Below are 18,154 nucleotides of genomic sequence, written 5' to 3'. Positions count from 1 at the left end.
AACCCTTCCAGGGAAAGCAAGCAAGTGGGTAGCTAGAAAAGAACTGTACAATACAATTGGTGTGCAAATTGAATGGGGCCAGTTTTGAATGTGTGCTATTTGACAGAATTTGGAGGGCTTGTATGTGATGACCTCTGCCACCCAGGATGAAGTCTTTCATGCGCATTCCGCTAGTGATGCCATCTAGGTGTTTGTCCATAGTGATTCTGGTAGAGGAGCGCATAGTTATTATGCCACAGTGGTTTGCAGGGTGTCATGGAAGATCGCCCATGATCTGTAAAGAGCAGCAGTCATAACTACCAGGGATACTTCCTGATAGTGTTCATGTAACTACTAACCACTGCGAGTTATTGGCAACTGGATTTTTCTAGTCTTTCTTGAAAACTACAGTAAATGTTTCCCTGTAATCGCACCATGTTCTCCCTGCACTACAAAAGATCCCCGATCTTCACTTGGTGTCCCAGTAATAAGTGTTAGGACTTACTTTGCTGGTTGGTTACTCTACCAAGATGCTATTCGCAATTTAAATTGTTCCAGAGGATACAGCATATATCTGCTTTTCTATTAAAAGCACAACAGATGAGCGGTGTCTGTAAGAGGGTGAATTTAAAGGTGCAGAAATGACTATTATTTAAATAGGCATATTTATTACAGTAATTAATATTATTCAAATAGATGTTTAAAACAAAATGGTGAAGTTGTATTTAAGAAAAAATATCTAAAACTGCCAATGAAAGGCCTGAAAGATTTTCAGCTGAGCAAATGAACTAGTCTGAGTTAATCTTGCTACTTATTAGAGGAGGTAGTCTTGCTACCTAATTATTAGCAAGACTTCTTTACTAGTGTAATCTAAATGTAATTTCTGAGATAACCCTATTTAACTTCCAGTTATTTAAGTTTTCCCTGATTCCAATTTGAACGTTTGCAAGTGGATTAGGGTGGCAACTTGCAAAGGAAAGGCTAACGTTCGTACAAATAAGTCTTACTCCGATGTTCTGACCTGCCTGCACATGTAGCATCACAGTAACAGCAATTTGGCCAAAGCAATCCATCATGTGCTAGGTGACTAATTGTCTCCAGAAAAAATGTCAAGTTCAACCTCACAAGCAAAGGACCACACAGTCATTTCCCAAGGACAACTCTAATAAAAGAAATTGACTTTGGGTAAACCGATATTAGTGACATTCACTGCTTGGGACAAAAAGCAGTCGTATCTCTTTTTGTGGCTGTGCTCAGTTACAAACACATATATGAAGGCTCCTTGTATACCCAGGTGTGATGAGTGTGGGCAAGCAGTTAGGCTTATCCATAGGGTGTGTTAAGCATTTATTGTATTCACCTAAAATCGAGACTGATGCACACACTCAGACTGAATCCACCCCAATCGGGTAAGTATAAAAAAAGGTATACTTGCATTTTATTTTTTAGGACCTGGCAGGACTTGGTTCTGGTAGGTAAAAAATACTTGAATGCAGGATTTCACAACGAAATGCAGTTCTGATTGAATTTTTCAACAGTTACAGATTGGTATTAATTCAGAAAGCAGTTTGCATTAAACAATAATTACTTTTAGAATACTTTTTTGTTACTTTTAGATTACTTTGAGTACTGGGGGTGGTATACCTAGTTATCATACCTAAGGATCTCCCCATAAAAGGTAAGTAAGACTTTTCTTGGCTTAGAGATATAGTTTCTGTTTTCCCATACAAAACACAGTTCAACACTTAAAACATTTTAGGCCCAAAATATCATAACGTGGGTTCCTATGGGAACAAAGGGTTATAAGTTTTGCAAGTAAACGTCTTACCACTGGGAGCTTAGGGACATAGGACCAAGGTTCCCCAAGGTCTAGATAGGCAGTGAGTTGCACCACGAGCAGCACAGGGGTGGCAGAATGCAGCAGCCCAACGTTCGCCAATGGGGCTAAGGGGGCATCCAGTTAGGGACTGCTTATGAGCAGGCCACTTTGCGGTGGGAGCAAAGCTTCTGGGTTAAGGTCAGCAGTGCAGGGCCAAACAACCAGCACAGGAGCTGCACTGGCACTGGGGAGGCTGGGTGCAGGGTGCCAAGAAGACATCTGTGCTTCTCAATGGAAACCTTTGGTCGGCAAAGTTGCTGCAGGCTCGGGCAGAGAGACTTCACAATTCCCTTCAACTAGGAAAATGCCTTATTATGTTTATATATCAAGCTGAAATAAAACATAAAATAGATTTTCTCTCACCCAGTCCTTATGACACCAGCCTTGATACAAAATGCATTAATTAATTAACCTCCAGTTAATTTAGATTTTCAATTTTTTGATAATGTACATTGCCCACATATCTTTTTTCTGACTTTCCCATTCAGATGTGAGAGCCTTGCAGAGGTAAACACTCTCCTCAGAGACCACCTAGACAGAGCCAAGGAGACGAACAACGCTCTGGCAGAGGATATGCACAAGCTGACTGCCGACTGGACGCGAGCATTAGAGGAACTGAAGCGGAGAGAGAGTGAATGGCAGAAAGAGCGAGTTGTGAGCACTACAGTGGTTTGAATTCTAATTCTCAAACATGTTTCAATGTGTTCAGATATTGCCAAACCACTTTCTAAACCTGTCCCTGTAGTTTGAGAGGTCCCCCAAGGTTAAATATTGGCAACCTTACTATTTGACAGTTATGATGAACTCCTTGTATCCCTACTAAGAAAATTGTGAAGATATTATTGTCTGTGCTCGGATACGTTTAAGTGAAACATCAGTGTTGCCTCAAACTTACACCCTCAATCTTATCTCCTTGCGTAACCAAAATCCAAGCATGTATAGTCACCTAAGACAAAATAAACTTAGAACTGAATTTGCTTAGGCTTCATACTACACAAAGAAACCTTTTTTCTTTTTTTAAATATTTTTTATTTGTCTGCAATATTCAGTTCAACGTGTACAACAAGGTGATCATTGTTAATAGCATTATAATTTTGGCTGTACATTCACATTCACATAACATTATAAGCTTTGCAGTTTTTGTGGTTTTAAACTGGATCCCAAAACAACTCATGTTAGCCCCCCACCCATAGTTCCCCTAGCACTTGTATACATCAATCATATTTTTCTAGTTGCACTGAATCAATTTGAACCTTTGCGACAATGTCTGTCTCTCCTCTCAATTCCAACACTCCTATTACCGTTGTGATGCCCATTTAGGTTTCGTGCACTGCACCTTATCGCGTGGTTGCCTGCTGTTATTCTCACTGCCGATTAATTCTACATTCACCTGGCATTGGGGTAACTTTCCCATTTGCTTCTTAGCTGTAATAAACCCTTTCATCCAAACTGAGTACTTAAAAACTGAAATGTACTTGCTTGTAATCAGAGACTTAAAGTAGTGGAATATACTTCTCACAGGTGTAGTGCAATTGTTGATCACCCTTTTCAAGACCGTATTATTTCTCATGATATTTCCCATATAACTTCAATAATTCATATTCTCCAATAGATGTGTTTAGAAGAAAATTCTTTATTCATGTTCATATCTTTTTTAAAGTTTAAAACCACAGAAGCCAACGCGATTCGTCCTGATGGACTTCTTAAGGACTCTGTTTTCAAAACTGTTCTTATTTGAGACAATACTCATGAATGTTTCGTCAATTTTAATGAAAGAACTGATCCATTAGATCCAGTGGTGCACATACCTTTTCAATGGGGGCCACCTTGTATTTAGCACAGACAATGTTGTCATAACTCACTGGTATGTTTCTCATGACATTTCTGGAGTCCGAGTGTGACATACGCCGAGACGGAAAAAAAAGAATATGAACATGAATAAAGAATGTTCTTCAAAATACAAAACGTCTATTGTAAAATAGGAATTATTGGAGTTCTGCATAAAATATCATGAGTTTGTGTTGAATCATAATACTGTCTTGAAAAGGGTGCTGAACCATTGTAATCGTTTTGTGTTGGAAATCTTTTCCACTGAAAGTTGAAAAAGGGGTTGAACTTTAGGTTCTGTTCACCTTTAGTAGAACCCCCCCCAAAATTCCCATGGTAAGGTTGGGTGCGGTTGAACATTGCCTCAACCTCTTGTGAATTGCTGTTCTCACAGGTCTATCTAAAGAACCAGATGCCACAGAAAGCTGTTCTTAGTACTCTATCATGTTTAGTTTCATCCTGTCATGAACGTGTCCTCTTCTCTTTAAAATGACTCCTGATTGCGGCAAGGGGCATCTTCAAAATAGCATGCTCTTCTTAGGAGGCACTACACCTAAATATCTAATAATATTTTCAAATAAAATCCTGATCTCCAGGGGCTTTCACTTGGTTAGGAGCAAAGCAAGTTATTGACTTCAAATCTTATTTGTCAAGAAAAGATATTCCACTTTGATCTTGTCTGGGGCTTCACCTGTGATATGAAACGCATGTATCCATGAAACTAACCAACTGCTTCAACCAATGTAGGTGCTCTCTGAAATTCTGCCTTCTCAATGAAAACCGCAGACACTCTTCCAATGGCTCATGCTACAACAAGGTTACCTGATTAATTCTATTCACTGCATTTGTGTGAAATAATATTTCATGTAGCAGACAACTGATATTGAAGGTTGATTCAGGATGCTTATCGTATAAATGTTCACACTCTGGTAATGCCACTTGTGCAAGTGGAACAAGAGGGAACTTTAGAATATGGTACTTTTCTCAGCCTCTATATTGAACAATGCTTTTTTAGGTCTCTGCTTGGCAGCGCATGCGCTGTCTCAGCGAGACATAGTAATCTGTATGTTGGCTCAAAGTCCGATGAATTTCTCCAGCCCTTTGTGATTTGTCTAATTCTGGCATTTCTGTTGTTATCTTTGTTTCTGTTGGCTGTTGATCCGATGCATCACTTCCGTTTTTATCGGAAGCAGCATCGACCAAATACTGTTTTATTGCGCTGTTTGGCTCTGTTAGTTTTGTTTAGGGACTACTTGATTTTTAAATTACTTGCTAGGGCGCCCGCTTCACGTACTTTGTATTTATTTAAATTTCTTGCTAGGGCACCCGCTTCACGTACATCATGTATACGCAATGCTATTTTTCTTTAGATGTCCCACGTCCGCTTTACTGAGCCGCGTTTTACGAGCATGTTTTCAGGGACTAGATTTTGCACTTGCGGACTCGTTGCTCGGTAATGTTTACCAGACAATTGCATCCACGCAGCGGGAATGGCGAGCGCTTGTCTCTCTTCCTCTCCCTCAGTGTACAGTAGCTATAATATATGGTCTCTTAAAATAAACAAAGGCCGCACAACCGGCCTTTCACGCTGTGTCTTTGCTGGAAGTCTTTGTTAATGCTGGAGTGATTTCTGCATGCTTCCTTTCTGCAATTTCCATAATCTGGGGCGCGTGTTGCTTTTTGCTTTGTAGTGATTCTCTGGCGGGTAAATTGCCTTTCGTTCTCCTCCAGTGCTAAATGCTTCCTACTTTTGTAAGGCCTCTGTTGGTCACTGGAATAATTATCTTGAGAGGAATCCGCAGTCACTTAGCCTCTAACATCGCCTTTTCAAAGAATTGCACTTGGTACGATAGGGTTCTGTACAATTTTGCCTGTTTAAAAATATTTCTTAGTGGAAACCTTAAATAAGCATTTATGTGCTGTTATGGCTTCAGTATTACCATGGATGGATACATTGGTGATCTCGTGAACTCTTTTAATCTTTCTCTAACTATAGGAGCTGTAGCCAGATACACCAGTAGGTTATGGCCTCTGAAGCAGAGATTAGATTAATTAATGTATCTGTTGAAATGAAAAAATTCAGGAAAACGGGTAACAATGGCACTCATAGATTGTTTTGTGAGGCTGTTCAGAAGAGTTCAAAAACGTCATGAAAAAAATAAAAATGGAGATGCAAGGCCATATCACAGAAATATTCAAAGTTTGCTAGGAAAAAAGAAGTGTCACAAAAAGTTGGCTGTTGAGTAAAAAATATAAATTGAGGCTAGCAGTTATAATGATAGAAGACACATTGGCACTGCTGCAACACTTTGTGTACATATTGCCCACCAAAACAGTCACTCGTGGAAACCTGGTCCCTGGTAGAGTCAGCTCAGATAGGGAAACCATTTTATTTGGTGATCCGCAGTTTTATCTCACAAATATTTTTCTGCAAAATATAGAGTGTACGTGCTAGCTTTTTAGGTCTCGCCTGTCGATGCGCATGCGCATCGAGCTTGCGAGACTATGGGGGCTTAACCACTCTTTAACTAACTTGCAAGGAATCGTGGCGATTCCTTGCAGTGCCCGTGACTTTTAAGCTCAATGCGCATGCGCATTGAGCTTAAAAGCGCGTGCACATCAGTTCCCTCATCCGCACGTCGCATTTCTCCTCCCCCTCGCCCCCTCCCCTGCCCGCCGTGTCGCATTTCTCCTCCCCCCTCCCCTTATCTGCCTTCCCTCCGTCTTGTGCACGTCGCATTTCTCCTCCCCCCTCGCCCCCTCCCCTGCCCGCCGTGTCGCATTTCTCCTCCCCCCTCCCCTTATCTGCCTTCCCTCCGTCTTGTTATATTTACAGCAAGCTGTCCGTTGCGCTCGCGCGTATGCCTCAAACTGCTTCATTAGTGCTCGTGCCTGCCATCTGCCACGCTCTCCATTATTGTTTAACACCGCGAGCCCTTCACAGCTCATCTTAGAGCTCGCGCTACGTTTTACTGCACATTTGCCCGTGCCATTCTCCTGCATTGTTCTTTACAGCCTGCGCTCTGTGCCACCGCCAGAGATATTGTATCTTCTCACGAGCGCGTCTATGATTTGTCACTCTGCCTGTGTTGCGAATTTTGTTTTCTTCTAAAGATTAAAGTGTTGTGGCCACTCACATTGTCAAGTAACACTTACCTCTTGCTGTTCACCCTGGCGTCCTCCGTTATTTCTTCCTCATTACCTCGCTTTCATCAAGATCATAGGGGCGTGAAATCGCTCTCGGAGACCGTCTTTATATTTAAACACTGCCACCCTGTGGCCACCACTGGCATTTAGTTTTCACTTGTTCACCATGTTGCTCTCCAGAGATTTAATCTCAACACTCTTTTTAGGTCTCGCCTGCCGATGCGCATGCGCATCGAGCAAGCGAGACTATGGGGGCTTATCCACTCTTTGTCCAACTTGCAAGGAATCGTGGCGATTCCTTGCAGTGCCCGTGACTTTTAAGCTCAATGCGCATGCGCATTGAGCTTAAAAGCGCGTGCACGTCAGTTCCCTCAGCCGCACTCCAGGCCCCCGCTCCGCCCCCTCCCGCCGTGTCGCATTTCTCCTCCCCCCTCCCCTTATCTGCCGTCCCTTCGTCTGTTCCCTCTCCCCGCTCCGCCCCCTCCCCTGCCCGCCGTGTCGCATTTCTCCTCCCCCCTCCCCTTATCTGCCTTCCCTCCGTCTGTTCCCTCTCCCCGCTCCGCCCCCTCCCCTCCCCGCCGTGTCGCATTTTTTTTTTAAATCCCCACTTCCCCCCTACCCCCCAGCAATGCCAACACTGACGCCGTGCTCTGCTGCTTGTTTTTTTCTTCCTCACTTCTAGCTGCTGCAATTTCAGTCCAGCAGCCTGGGCGACGGAGGGAGGATTTGCAAGCAGAGCTGCTCCCATTTGCAATCAATTTCCGTAGAATTTGCCAATGATTTAAATGCTTATTTTTCCCGCATTTTTGTTAGCACAGAGCTGTGGCATTATCGAACCGGCGTCGATCTCTTTCTACGGAACTTCTGCAAAATCTTTTGTTATTCTATATATTTTTTTGCAAATGAATCGCGCCGCGTAGTGTCATCTGTGTTATTTATCGTATTTTGTTTTGTACAATTCTATACATTTTCCCGTGTTGCAGATGTGCTCTGTTGCCTCCCCTCCCGCTTTTTGGATTTCACTCGTCCTTTTTGTGCAGATCTGCAGAATATGGCGTCTCGTCGCTGTGCCCCGTTTCAAAAATAAGCTCAGGCTGCCATTTTTGTTTTTCTTTTGTCTGCAAATTTTAATAAAAAACTGTCTGAGAATGTGGGAGAGGCACATTGGAAGGGAAGAGAAGGGGCCACCTCACGGGGAAGAGGATACATTTTATGGCAAACTTTTTTTTTTTTAAAGGAACTTTGAGAAGGGAGGGAGAAAGGGGAGGAGACATCTCATGTGCTACGTAGCCACACATGATTGCTGAAAGCGCTAACGATTTAAAGCGCCTTTTGACCATTAAAACATTTAAAGTATTTTGTTATCTACTATTTTATTCTTCTGTCTGCATTTTTATTTCCTCTACGAGAAATGAAAGTTTACGTTGTTGTTGCTTTCTATGGAGCACGTTGCCTGGGGGCTACTTTGAAATCGTGTAACGGGGAAGGATAACTAGTTACAAATCAAAGAGCAACATCCTATGCTTATTTTTAATTTTGTATAGGTTCGATTTGTATTTATGAGTGCCTAAGAATTCTGAATCATGCCTGTCGTACTCCAGTACCATGAGAGCCTTGCACTCCGAGCTTTTGTATACAAATGTAACCTTAAATATGTGTGGTTTTTAAGATGAAGCTTCTTTGGAATATTATGAAAACGACAGCCGTTTTGTACAGATCCTACCACGGTAGTCGTTATGTAAAACATTGTGTTAAATAGTTTTTAACCCCCCTCCCCTTATCTGGCCTTCCCTCCGTCTGTTCCCTCTCCCCGCTCCGCCCCCTCCCCTGCCCGCCGTGTCGCATTTTTTTTAAATCACCACTTACCCCCTACCCCCCAGCAATGCCAACACTGACGCCGTGCTCGGTGTTTCTCTTGTTTTCTTTCAGAACACGCCTTTCTCTTGTTGTGCTTATTTTTTAAATTACATGCAGACCTCCGTAAAATCAGACTTTCAAATTAACACGGGCGCACGTCCATTTTTAAACTGCAATGAAAGCACATTCAAAGGGGGCTGCAGCGTGCGCCCGTATTCTTAATCTATAACAGCGACCATGTCGTCTTTCAGTTAACAAGTGCTGGAGTTTAGTCTTGCAGGCATAAGAAGCAGTATGCTGAGAGAGACCATTCACAACATTGAATACATGAAAATAGCTTGATACTAAACTGCTTGGGCAACGTTACAGTTAAAAACTTTAACTCTTGTGTATTTATGTCGTGGATGATTCAAAGAACTGGTCTGTAATTGGAATGTAGACAGGAACACCCCTCTCTCCTTTCATGTACACACCATGGACTGGGAACGGAAAGCTGTCCTCACACAAATGCTGCACCAGTCAGCAGGTCGAATGCTCCCTCGGGATAAGCTGCGGTTTCTGGATGCTTAATGCGGTGGAAACAAGGAATGTTCCGTGGTTAACTGTCTCTAACGTGCCACCTTCGCTGCATGTCTGTGGGACGTCACGTTTCTCGTCCTAGGCTTTCATCTGACGCCCCAGTAGGTTCTGGGAGTTGTAGTCTTGGTATTGTTCCTATAAATCAACTGTACCTGCTTACTCAACAAGGTGCACTGTTGACAAACACTGATGAGCCAACTGGTTTAACGAGGATAGCGATGTTGGCCACCCCTCACCCTCACTCACCCTCACCCTCACTCTCACTCTCACTCACCCTCAACCCCTCACCCTCACTCACCCTCAACCCCTCACCCTCACTCACCCTCAACCCCTCACCCTCACCCTCACTCACCCTCACTCACCCTCAACCCCTCACCCTCACTGACCCTCACTCACCCTCACTCACCCTCACCCTCCCTCACCCTCACTCACCCTCACCCTCACTCACCCTCACCCTCACTCACCCTCAACCCCTCACCCTCACTCACCCTCACCCTCACTCACCCTCACCCTCACTCACCCTCACCCTCACTCACCCTCACCCTCACTCACCCTCAACCCCTCACCCTCACTCTCCCTCAACCCCTCACCCTCAACCCCTCACTCACCCTCACTCTCACTCATCCTCACTCACCCTCAACCCCTCACCCTCACTCACCCTCAACCCCTCACCCTCACTCACCCTCAACCCCTCACCCTCACTCACCCTCAACCCCTCACTCACCCTCAACCCCTCACCCTCAACCCCTCCCCCTCAACCCCTCCCCCTCAACCCCTCACCCTCACCCACCCTCACTCACCCTCACTCACCCTCAACCCCTCACCCTCACTCACCCTCAACCCCTCACCCTCACCCTCACTCACCCTCAACCCCTCACCCTCAACCCCTCACCCTCACCCTCACTCACCCTCAACCCCTCACCCTCACTCACCCTCAACCCCTCACCCTCACTCACCCTCAACCCCTCACCCTCAACCCCTCACTCACCCTCACTCATCCTCACTCACCCTCAACCCCTCACTCACCCTCAACCCCTCACCCACCCTCAACCCCTCACCCCCACTCACCCTCACCCTCACTCACCCTCAACCCCTCACCCTCACCGTCACTCAACCTCACTCACCCTCAACCCCTCACCCTCACTCACCCTCAACCCCTCACCCTCACTCACCCTCAACCCCCCACCCTCACTCACCCGCACCCTCTCACCCTCACTCACCCTCAACCCCTCACCCTCACTCACCCTCAACCCCTCACCCTCACCCTCACTCACCCTCAACCCCTCACCCTCACCCTCACTCACCCTCAACCCCTCACCCTCACTCACCCTCAACCCCTCACCCTCACTCACCCTCAACCCCTCACCCTCACCCTCACTCACCCTCAACCCCTCACCCTCAACCCCTCACTCTCACTCATCCTCACTCACCCTCAACCCCTCACCCTCACCCACCCTCAACCCCTCACCCTCACCCACCCTCAACCCCTCACCCTCACTCGCCCTCAACCCCTCACCCTCACTCACCCTCACCCTCACTCACCCTCAACCCCTCACCCTCACTCACCCTCAACCCCTCGCCCTCACTCACCCTCACTCACACTCACCCTCACCCTCACTCACCCTCACCCTCATTCACCCTCACCCACCCTCAACACCTCATCCTCACTTACCCTCACCCTCACTCACCCTCAACCCCTCACCCTCACCCTCACTCACCCTCAACCCCTCACCCTCAATCCCTCACTCACCCTCACCCTCACTCACCCTCAACCCCTCACCCTCAACCCCTCACCCTCACCCTCACTCACCCTCAACCCCTCACCCTCACTCACCCTCACTCGCCCTCACTCGCCCTCACTCGCCCTCACTCGCCCTCACTCGCCCTCACTCGCCCTCACTCGCCCTCACTCGCCCTCACTCGCCCTCACTCGCCCTCACTCACCCTCACTCACCCTCACTCACCCTCGCCCACCCTCGCCCACCCTCGCCCACCCTCACTCACTCTCAACCCCTCACCCACCCTCACTCACCCTCAACCCCTCACCCTCACTCACCCTCAACCCCTCGCTCACCCTCACTCACCCTCACCCTCACTCACCCTCACTCAGCGCAACCACAGCATCTTCACTAAATATATTTAATAAACTTTAAGCTATTGGCAATATAAAACAAAATCCATTTTATTTACGTATTAATTATTAATTTTTTTTTAAAGCCATTGAATTTTTTTTATATCAATACATATAAGTCACATATAAGTCCTGTTAATACAAAACATGTTGCTTTACAAATGCTAGAGGTGTCACATTTACAAAAATTATAACTATTGGCTTTGTAAAGAAGAAAGCTATTAATTTAGCTATTTACAAAAAACAACACATAAATAAAAAACAAAAAAATAAATAATACCTATAGCTCAAACTTTACTACTGCGAGACCTATTGCATTTCCAATGCTTGTTTAATTATTGTTCGCTATTGGCTTTGCACTTCCCTTCCCAATTCAAATGTACATGGATAACATACAGGTGCGTACCCACAAAAAACACTTGCTTGTTTACCCCAAAACTCTACCTGTTTGGAGGATCCGTTTAGGTTGGCTCGCAGTCAGACGCTGCCTAAATTACAAATCCCCAAACCTAGGCTTCTAGCAGTGTTTTTCTCCTATTCTGTTTTTTTTTTTTAAACAAAATGAGTTCTGGTGACGCTACGTACGTTTAATTATGATATTCCGAGCGTTAAAACATACACTGCCAAACGCGCCTTCACATCCTCACCCCCTCATCCTCACACACCCTCACTCACCCTCACACCCCTCACAACCCTCTCACCCAGCCTCACACCCCCTCACCCTCACACACCCTCACCCACCCTCACCCTCGCACCCTCTCACCATCACCCCCTCTCCCTCACACACCCTTACTCTCATCCCCTCACCCTCACACACACTCTGTCACCCTCTCACCCTCACCCTCACACCCCCTGACCCTCACCCTCACCACCTCACACACCCTCACTCACCCTCACACACCCTCAAACACCCTCACTCACCCTCACACACCCACACCCTCACCCTCACACACCCTCACCCTCACTCACCCTCACACACCCACTCACCCTCTCACACCTGCTGCACTCTCCTGCTCTCTAGAGATGTGGCCTAACGACCAGAGCTGCCATCTATGTCACGTAAATACAAAACATGTTGCATTCCAAATGCTATAGGTGTCACATTCGCGAAAGTTATAACTATTGGCGTTGTAAATGACAAAGCTATCAATTTAGCTATTTTAAAAACCAACAAATAAATAAAATATTTGTCATTTACAAGACCAATAGCTCCAACTTTTCTAATGCGAGACCTATTGCATTTCCAATGCTTGTTTCAAAACAGCTTGCCTTAAGATATTTTTTTTAAAAGAGGGGTTTATTGTACCGTGCTCTGGATTAATGGTATTTATAACAGAATGTACTTTTTACTGGGTATTGAAACTGTGCTACAGTTCAAACGTTACACTATAGTGGCTTTGTAGTACAGCTTTTTCGGCACTGGAAGTAATTGAAACTAGAGTCCAGGAATTTCCGCCAAAATCTGATGTGGTGTCGACACCATAGAGCAAAATGATCATAATAACAACAAGCATTGGCATAATCAATAGGTCTCGCCTTTGGGAAATTATAAGTGTTTAGCCATGCAACAGTTGATGTTGCACCAATGATATTGTGCTACATAATTAAATACTTCTAAGGTCCCAAAGGCGAGACCTGTTGGCAATGCTAATGCTTGTTTATTTTAATTTTTTTAAGAATGCTCCATTGTTTCTCCTTGCTCCCAAACCTTTGCTATTTCTTGTATTAGAAATTCCTGTTAACGCTTGAGGGGCAGTCTGATACCACTTAAGTAAATAAGGAGAAATGCAGAGTACAACAAGGGTAGAAAGAAAGGGGGTTTGAAAGAGAGAGAAGCTTGCCATTCAATGGTCTTTCTATGAGCTCTCACAGATTTTGTGCCCATCTCGTCTATCACTAGCTAGTTCTACAGTCTGTGTACCATGTACGTGCTTCAAGAGAGTTATAGCATATTTAATTTTTTCTACTTCGATTTTGTGTTCCAGTTCTTTGATTGCTACTTTGGGGGTGAGAGGAACCGTCTACTTGAACTTTGGAAGCAGGTTGTAACATTCCGCCGTCATTTCCTGGAGGTGAAGTCTGGTACAGAGAGGTGAGTTAGAGAGCTTGTCTGTGTGGCAGGAAAGTGAAAGCCGTTTGAAGGTGTACAGAGGGACAGAGTGACAAGGACGCACAAGCAAAACACACGAGCTGTAGTGGGGAACAATACCTATGGCCAGCAATCAAGATACCCCCTTGACATCAACAGTCAAAGTTACTAAAAACCATGGTTTAGAAACAGACATAGCAAATCTCTGCTTTTTGGCAGTGGTGTTTAAAACCAAGCTTGTTATCAGTTGAGAAGAACATTGCTGAATCGATCTGATGTGGTTCCCTTAGTGGTGTGTGCTTGGCTTTGCATCGCAAATGGTTTTTGGTAGCCAAGATTATATCTGTCGGAAAACCTGGTTTCCTAACATTGTCGTAGAGTGCAGCTGGAAATAGTGGTAACGGTGCGGGGGGATGAAATATACTTGATTAAATAATGATGTGAAGAAACTTGCTTGCTGCTGAGATGCTTGAATGAATTAAGTTTCAGAAGAAACATAGTAGGAAGGGTTTGTTTGTGTCTGCTTTTGAGGTTCCACAAAAAGAGCAGGAGGGCCTTTCTCAGGAAGAGTCCATAAAGTAGTACTTTTCCTTAGCTGCAAACCCTTCATGTATGCATCCCACTCTTCCAAAGAAAAACAGAGGAATGCAAGGGACTGAGGGATTGATGTACACCACCATAGAGATCAAGTAGCCGTTGTATCTATCACGTCCTCCGAAATTGGAGTACTTTTTGTCACTTTGTCCCACACTCCATTTGCTAAGTTGCCAGTTTAACCTTTTGGTGTCAAGTTGTGTGATTGGGAGCTGTGAAGGCTTTTTCCTTTCATCGTAAATGCCCTCTGTAGACACACAAACTAAATCATTTTGTTTAAGTTCATTAGTCTCAACCCCTGGTCAGTGTGGTCTTGCCATAGCACGGTGGGAGAATAGTGTGCCTGGGTTTGGGACATTCTTTTAAAGGGTGCCAATAGTCTGCAGAGAGAAGAAAACGGTCGCACATGAGTGTGATCTAGAACATCATGGGTTCACAGTGAATTGTAGGACTGGCACCTTTAGAACCATGTGGCACATGAGGATGATCTTGAAAAGTTTAAGAAACAAGACCTTTGACTCCTATCAGACACTGACTCCTAACAGATATGGAGGTATAGTGATAGGATGGGTCCAGTTTAGTGGCCTGTCTTGGTGGCGGCACTATTGATACACTTCTGTTATAGAAAGGGTTATGATCACAAATGCTTTCTGGCTAGTAGTGAGGAAAGCATGGTTTTGCAAAAAGGAAAGATAACCCTTATCTTTGGTTCAGCACAACAGGATTGGCATCCCGTTTTTGGATTGATCTGGCAGGACATTTGAAAGAGGCTTGCTTGATGGCTGATATTGAGTTACTATGCTCATTGACAAATGGATTGCCTCTTCAAATGTTGCTATGGTGCATGCAGCATTCCCCTTCTGACCACATCTAGAACACGTGTTTTGTATGAGAACCTGGAATATTAAGTGGAAGAGGTGTTTAATATCACTTACTTTTGCTGTTTCTGCACTGGTGCTAGTAGGTAGAAAACCTTTGGTCCCTCTCTGGGTTTTATCTTCTGAGTATGGTGGAATGTATGAGGGTATTCCACATGCCTTTATCACGCATGCCTTGGGAGCGCCGTCAGTAAAATGATTCTGCACACAAGTGGTTTTAGCGACTTGCCTTAGGGGGTGCTGGAATTTGGAATAGTTTAATTTACTATTCCAACTCCAGTCTGCGCAACAGCAAGGAAGGTGTTGGACACTAATTCCAAAACCATTCCACCAATGCGCCCCCCTAATACAAGTCGTTGTGACCACTTGCGTGCAGAACAAATGTGTGCTAAAGACGCTTTTGTTCTGTTGCCAGCGCGTTGAATGCACAGCATGATTGGGGCTTCATCCTAAGGGACATTTCCCGTATGGTTGACTGAGCTCAGTTTGCAGCAGTGTGGTGGGTAAAAATGGTTAGGGACAGCTTGGCGGGATTAGCCTGGCTTTGTGTCAGTGGTGGGTTGATCAGTGGCGGGTCATTGAGGGTGTAGTGCATGCTTACTGTTAGAAATATCAGAATAGACAACTGCTTAGAGTGACCAAAGATTGATGGCGGCACCTGAATTCCTTGCAGTGTATACCATTAAGCCTGATTTTGTGTTGATGGTTTGGATAAAGTGCCTTGATGGGATTGTACTGGAATAGGATTGAGGTCTTCATAAAGCTCTTTGTACACCCTGTAGTGAGATTACTGGTGTTGCTGGGTATTGCCCCCTTATTTAGTATTTTTGGGAGGAAAAATGATTAACAATGTTTAGTAAGTTGCCAAAAGATTTTATGCATTTATGACCACCTAGTTAGCACCATACGTATGTTAATTTTACAAGGTATACGTTTATCATGCTGTGATTCCGTTTTACGGCATAAAGTAGTAAAATACCTTCAAAACTGCGCTTTAACAGCAACACCTAAAATATGTGAAAATGGGAAAAAGTGCACTGTTGTAAATGCTCCCCTGGCTCCCTTTAATAGTAGTTTTGGAGGTGGACGTTTGTGAAATATGATTCTATTTGCAAAACTTGAATGAAGCTGGCTTGGTAGATGCAGCACTACAAGCCAACAAAGGTGGACACGGTAGTACATGCCGTGCTTGGTGGCCACGGTAGAATGAGCCATCTTGGTGGATACAGTTGGACGGTCAAAGCTTGGTGGACACAAAAGGACAAGCAAGACTTAATGGATGCAGTTAGATGAGCCAGTCGTGGTGGGTGCAGTGGGATAAGCCCTGCTTGGTTAGTGCAATGGAATGATTCCAGCTTGTTGGAGGCAAATATTGTGGAAGCATTATGAATGAAGAGAACGAGTCCAGCTTGGTTTGCATATTGGGCGAAGCTTGCTTGGTGGAAGTGGACAGATGAGCTTGGCTTGGCATGGTGAGGTAATAAGATGGTCCAGCTTAGAGAGAGCCATTGTGTGAGTCAAATTTGATAGAAACAGTGGGATGAGCCTGTAGTGCTACAGTTTTAGTAGTAACAGGGTAATTCTCTTTGCTTTTAAGGGTGTGAAATGCTCTGCGTGCTGAATGCTTCTTTCCCTGCAATAATGCTGATTATTTAAATTTTCTTAGGGACCTTTCAGAGGTGAAAGTGGACTTTGCCCGCTTTTCTGGAGTTCTCTTCACCACCTGCTTACGCCTGAGTAATGAAAGTCACGCAAGTTTCCAAGACTCTTATAGTACCTCCATCTCAAAGAGCGAGGCTAAAGACAACCAGATCACTGAACTACTGCAAAAGCTGCGGAGTAAGACCCAGGAAGTTGAGCAACTACAGCTCAAAGGGGAGGCTGACAAGGCAGCGCTTGAAGACCGGTGAGCAATGGAGCCTATTCGTACAAATATCAGCAAACATAGGCCACCACGTGTGCAGAAAGAGAAGGAGGGCAAGATTAGGGTTGAAGGGAGTACACTGCCTGATGAAATGGAAGGAAGACGTGTGTGGGTTGGTTGAACAGCCAACTTTTGCTGCCCTGCAGTAGACTGCTGCATAGAAAAGTTGAAATGGGAAAAAGGGGGACAAAATTGCTTTGGGTTAAGTTATAGATCTGAAAGACAGCTGTATAGTAGGAGACGCGAGAGAAAACTCCAGTCAGGTCTAATGACAGGCAGCTACTGACCTGGTTTTAGGAGTGGTGCAATTTGTTCAAAACCATGAATGAAGACTGGTGACTTCCTAAGGCTAGAGTACAACCTATTTGGCCGTGCTAAGCATCTAACATTCTGTCTTCTTCCCAAGGGTTGCACTGCTGTCCGCTTCACTCTCTCAGCTACAGACACAAAATGCAGAGAAGGAGGAGGCAACAAGACTGCTGACAGACACTCTGGACACCCTGGACATGCTGGTGCGTTCTGAAACGTAGGATCGGAGGTGCATATTTCCCTCCGCGCAGATCCTTTCTGCTGTTGCCATACACATTACTAAAAAAGAAAATGCATAATCTTTTGGGGCTGGGGGCGGGGGTGTTCACATGTAGGCATAAGTTCCTTTTGGTGGCTTAAAACCATATTGTCGTATTACCAATTTGCTTGGATTAAAAGAAGGAAGAGCCTAGTCTGTCCTGTCCGTTTGAGATCAACCTGTATTCTTTCGCTGGTAAGATCTCGTAAGTTCTGGAAGACTCTCCTATTGCTTTCACACACTTAATACCAGTGAACATTACCCTGGGGAAAGGGGGTGGTGTTTAGTTTTTTTTTGGGGGGGGGGGTGTTAAAAGTTCTTTGGGGACTAGCAACATTGGTGCCATTGCCGTTCTAGTAGCCTGTAAAGCACCTGAATGGGACCTCTAGTCATTTTGCTGGAATTTGAGCATAATCTTCATGGTACCTTCTGGTAGAGTCTAAATGTTCTTCCTATGCCGACCCTTTGTGGGAATTGGTTTATATGGTGCTGGCGTAGCGTGGGCCTGCTCCTGCCTTAGAGGATCTTAAAACCTTGGTCTCCAGCTGCAAGCTGCTTTCAAGCCTAGGGCTTTTGTTGATTACAAATGGTTTATTCATACCCAACCTTTGGAATGTTTTGTAAGCGCTGAATAATTCACATCACTGCTTCCTCTCTCTTACCTCTCTTTTTGGTTTAGGAGTTGTCAAGTTCCCACTGTTA

General features: G+C 44.9%; 1 protein-coding gene across 1 annotated transcript in view; it reads left to right on the top strand.

Moving 5' to 3' along the window:
• LOC147706462 (uncharacterized) overlaps nucleotides 1–18,154 on the top strand; it is a 265,480-nt gene that overhangs the window by 60,280 nt on the left and 187,046 nt on the right. Inside the window, exons 6-9 of the mRNA XM_086932975.1 lie at nucleotides 2,347–2,512; nucleotides 13,385–13,491; nucleotides 16,627–16,866; nucleotides 17,291–17,396. Of these exons, the coding sequence (XP_086789101.1) occupies nucleotides 2,347–2,512; nucleotides 13,385–13,491; nucleotides 16,627–16,866; nucleotides 17,291–17,396 (619 nt within the window). The remainder of the gene's footprint in view (nucleotides 1–2,346; nucleotides 2,513–13,384; nucleotides 13,492–16,626; nucleotides 16,867–17,290; nucleotides 17,397–18,154) is intronic.

Source organism: Lissotriton vulgaris, chromosome 7 (genome assembly GCF_964263255.1).
Source record: "Lissotriton vulgaris chromosome 7, aLisVul1.2, whole genome shotgun sequence".
Classification (NCBI taxonomy): domain Eukaryota; kingdom Metazoa; phylum Chordata; class Amphibia; order Caudata; family Salamandridae; genus Lissotriton; species Lissotriton vulgaris.
The sequence above is the reverse complement of the archived record's forward strand: the minus strand, read 5'-3'. Positions and strand labels throughout refer to the sequence as shown.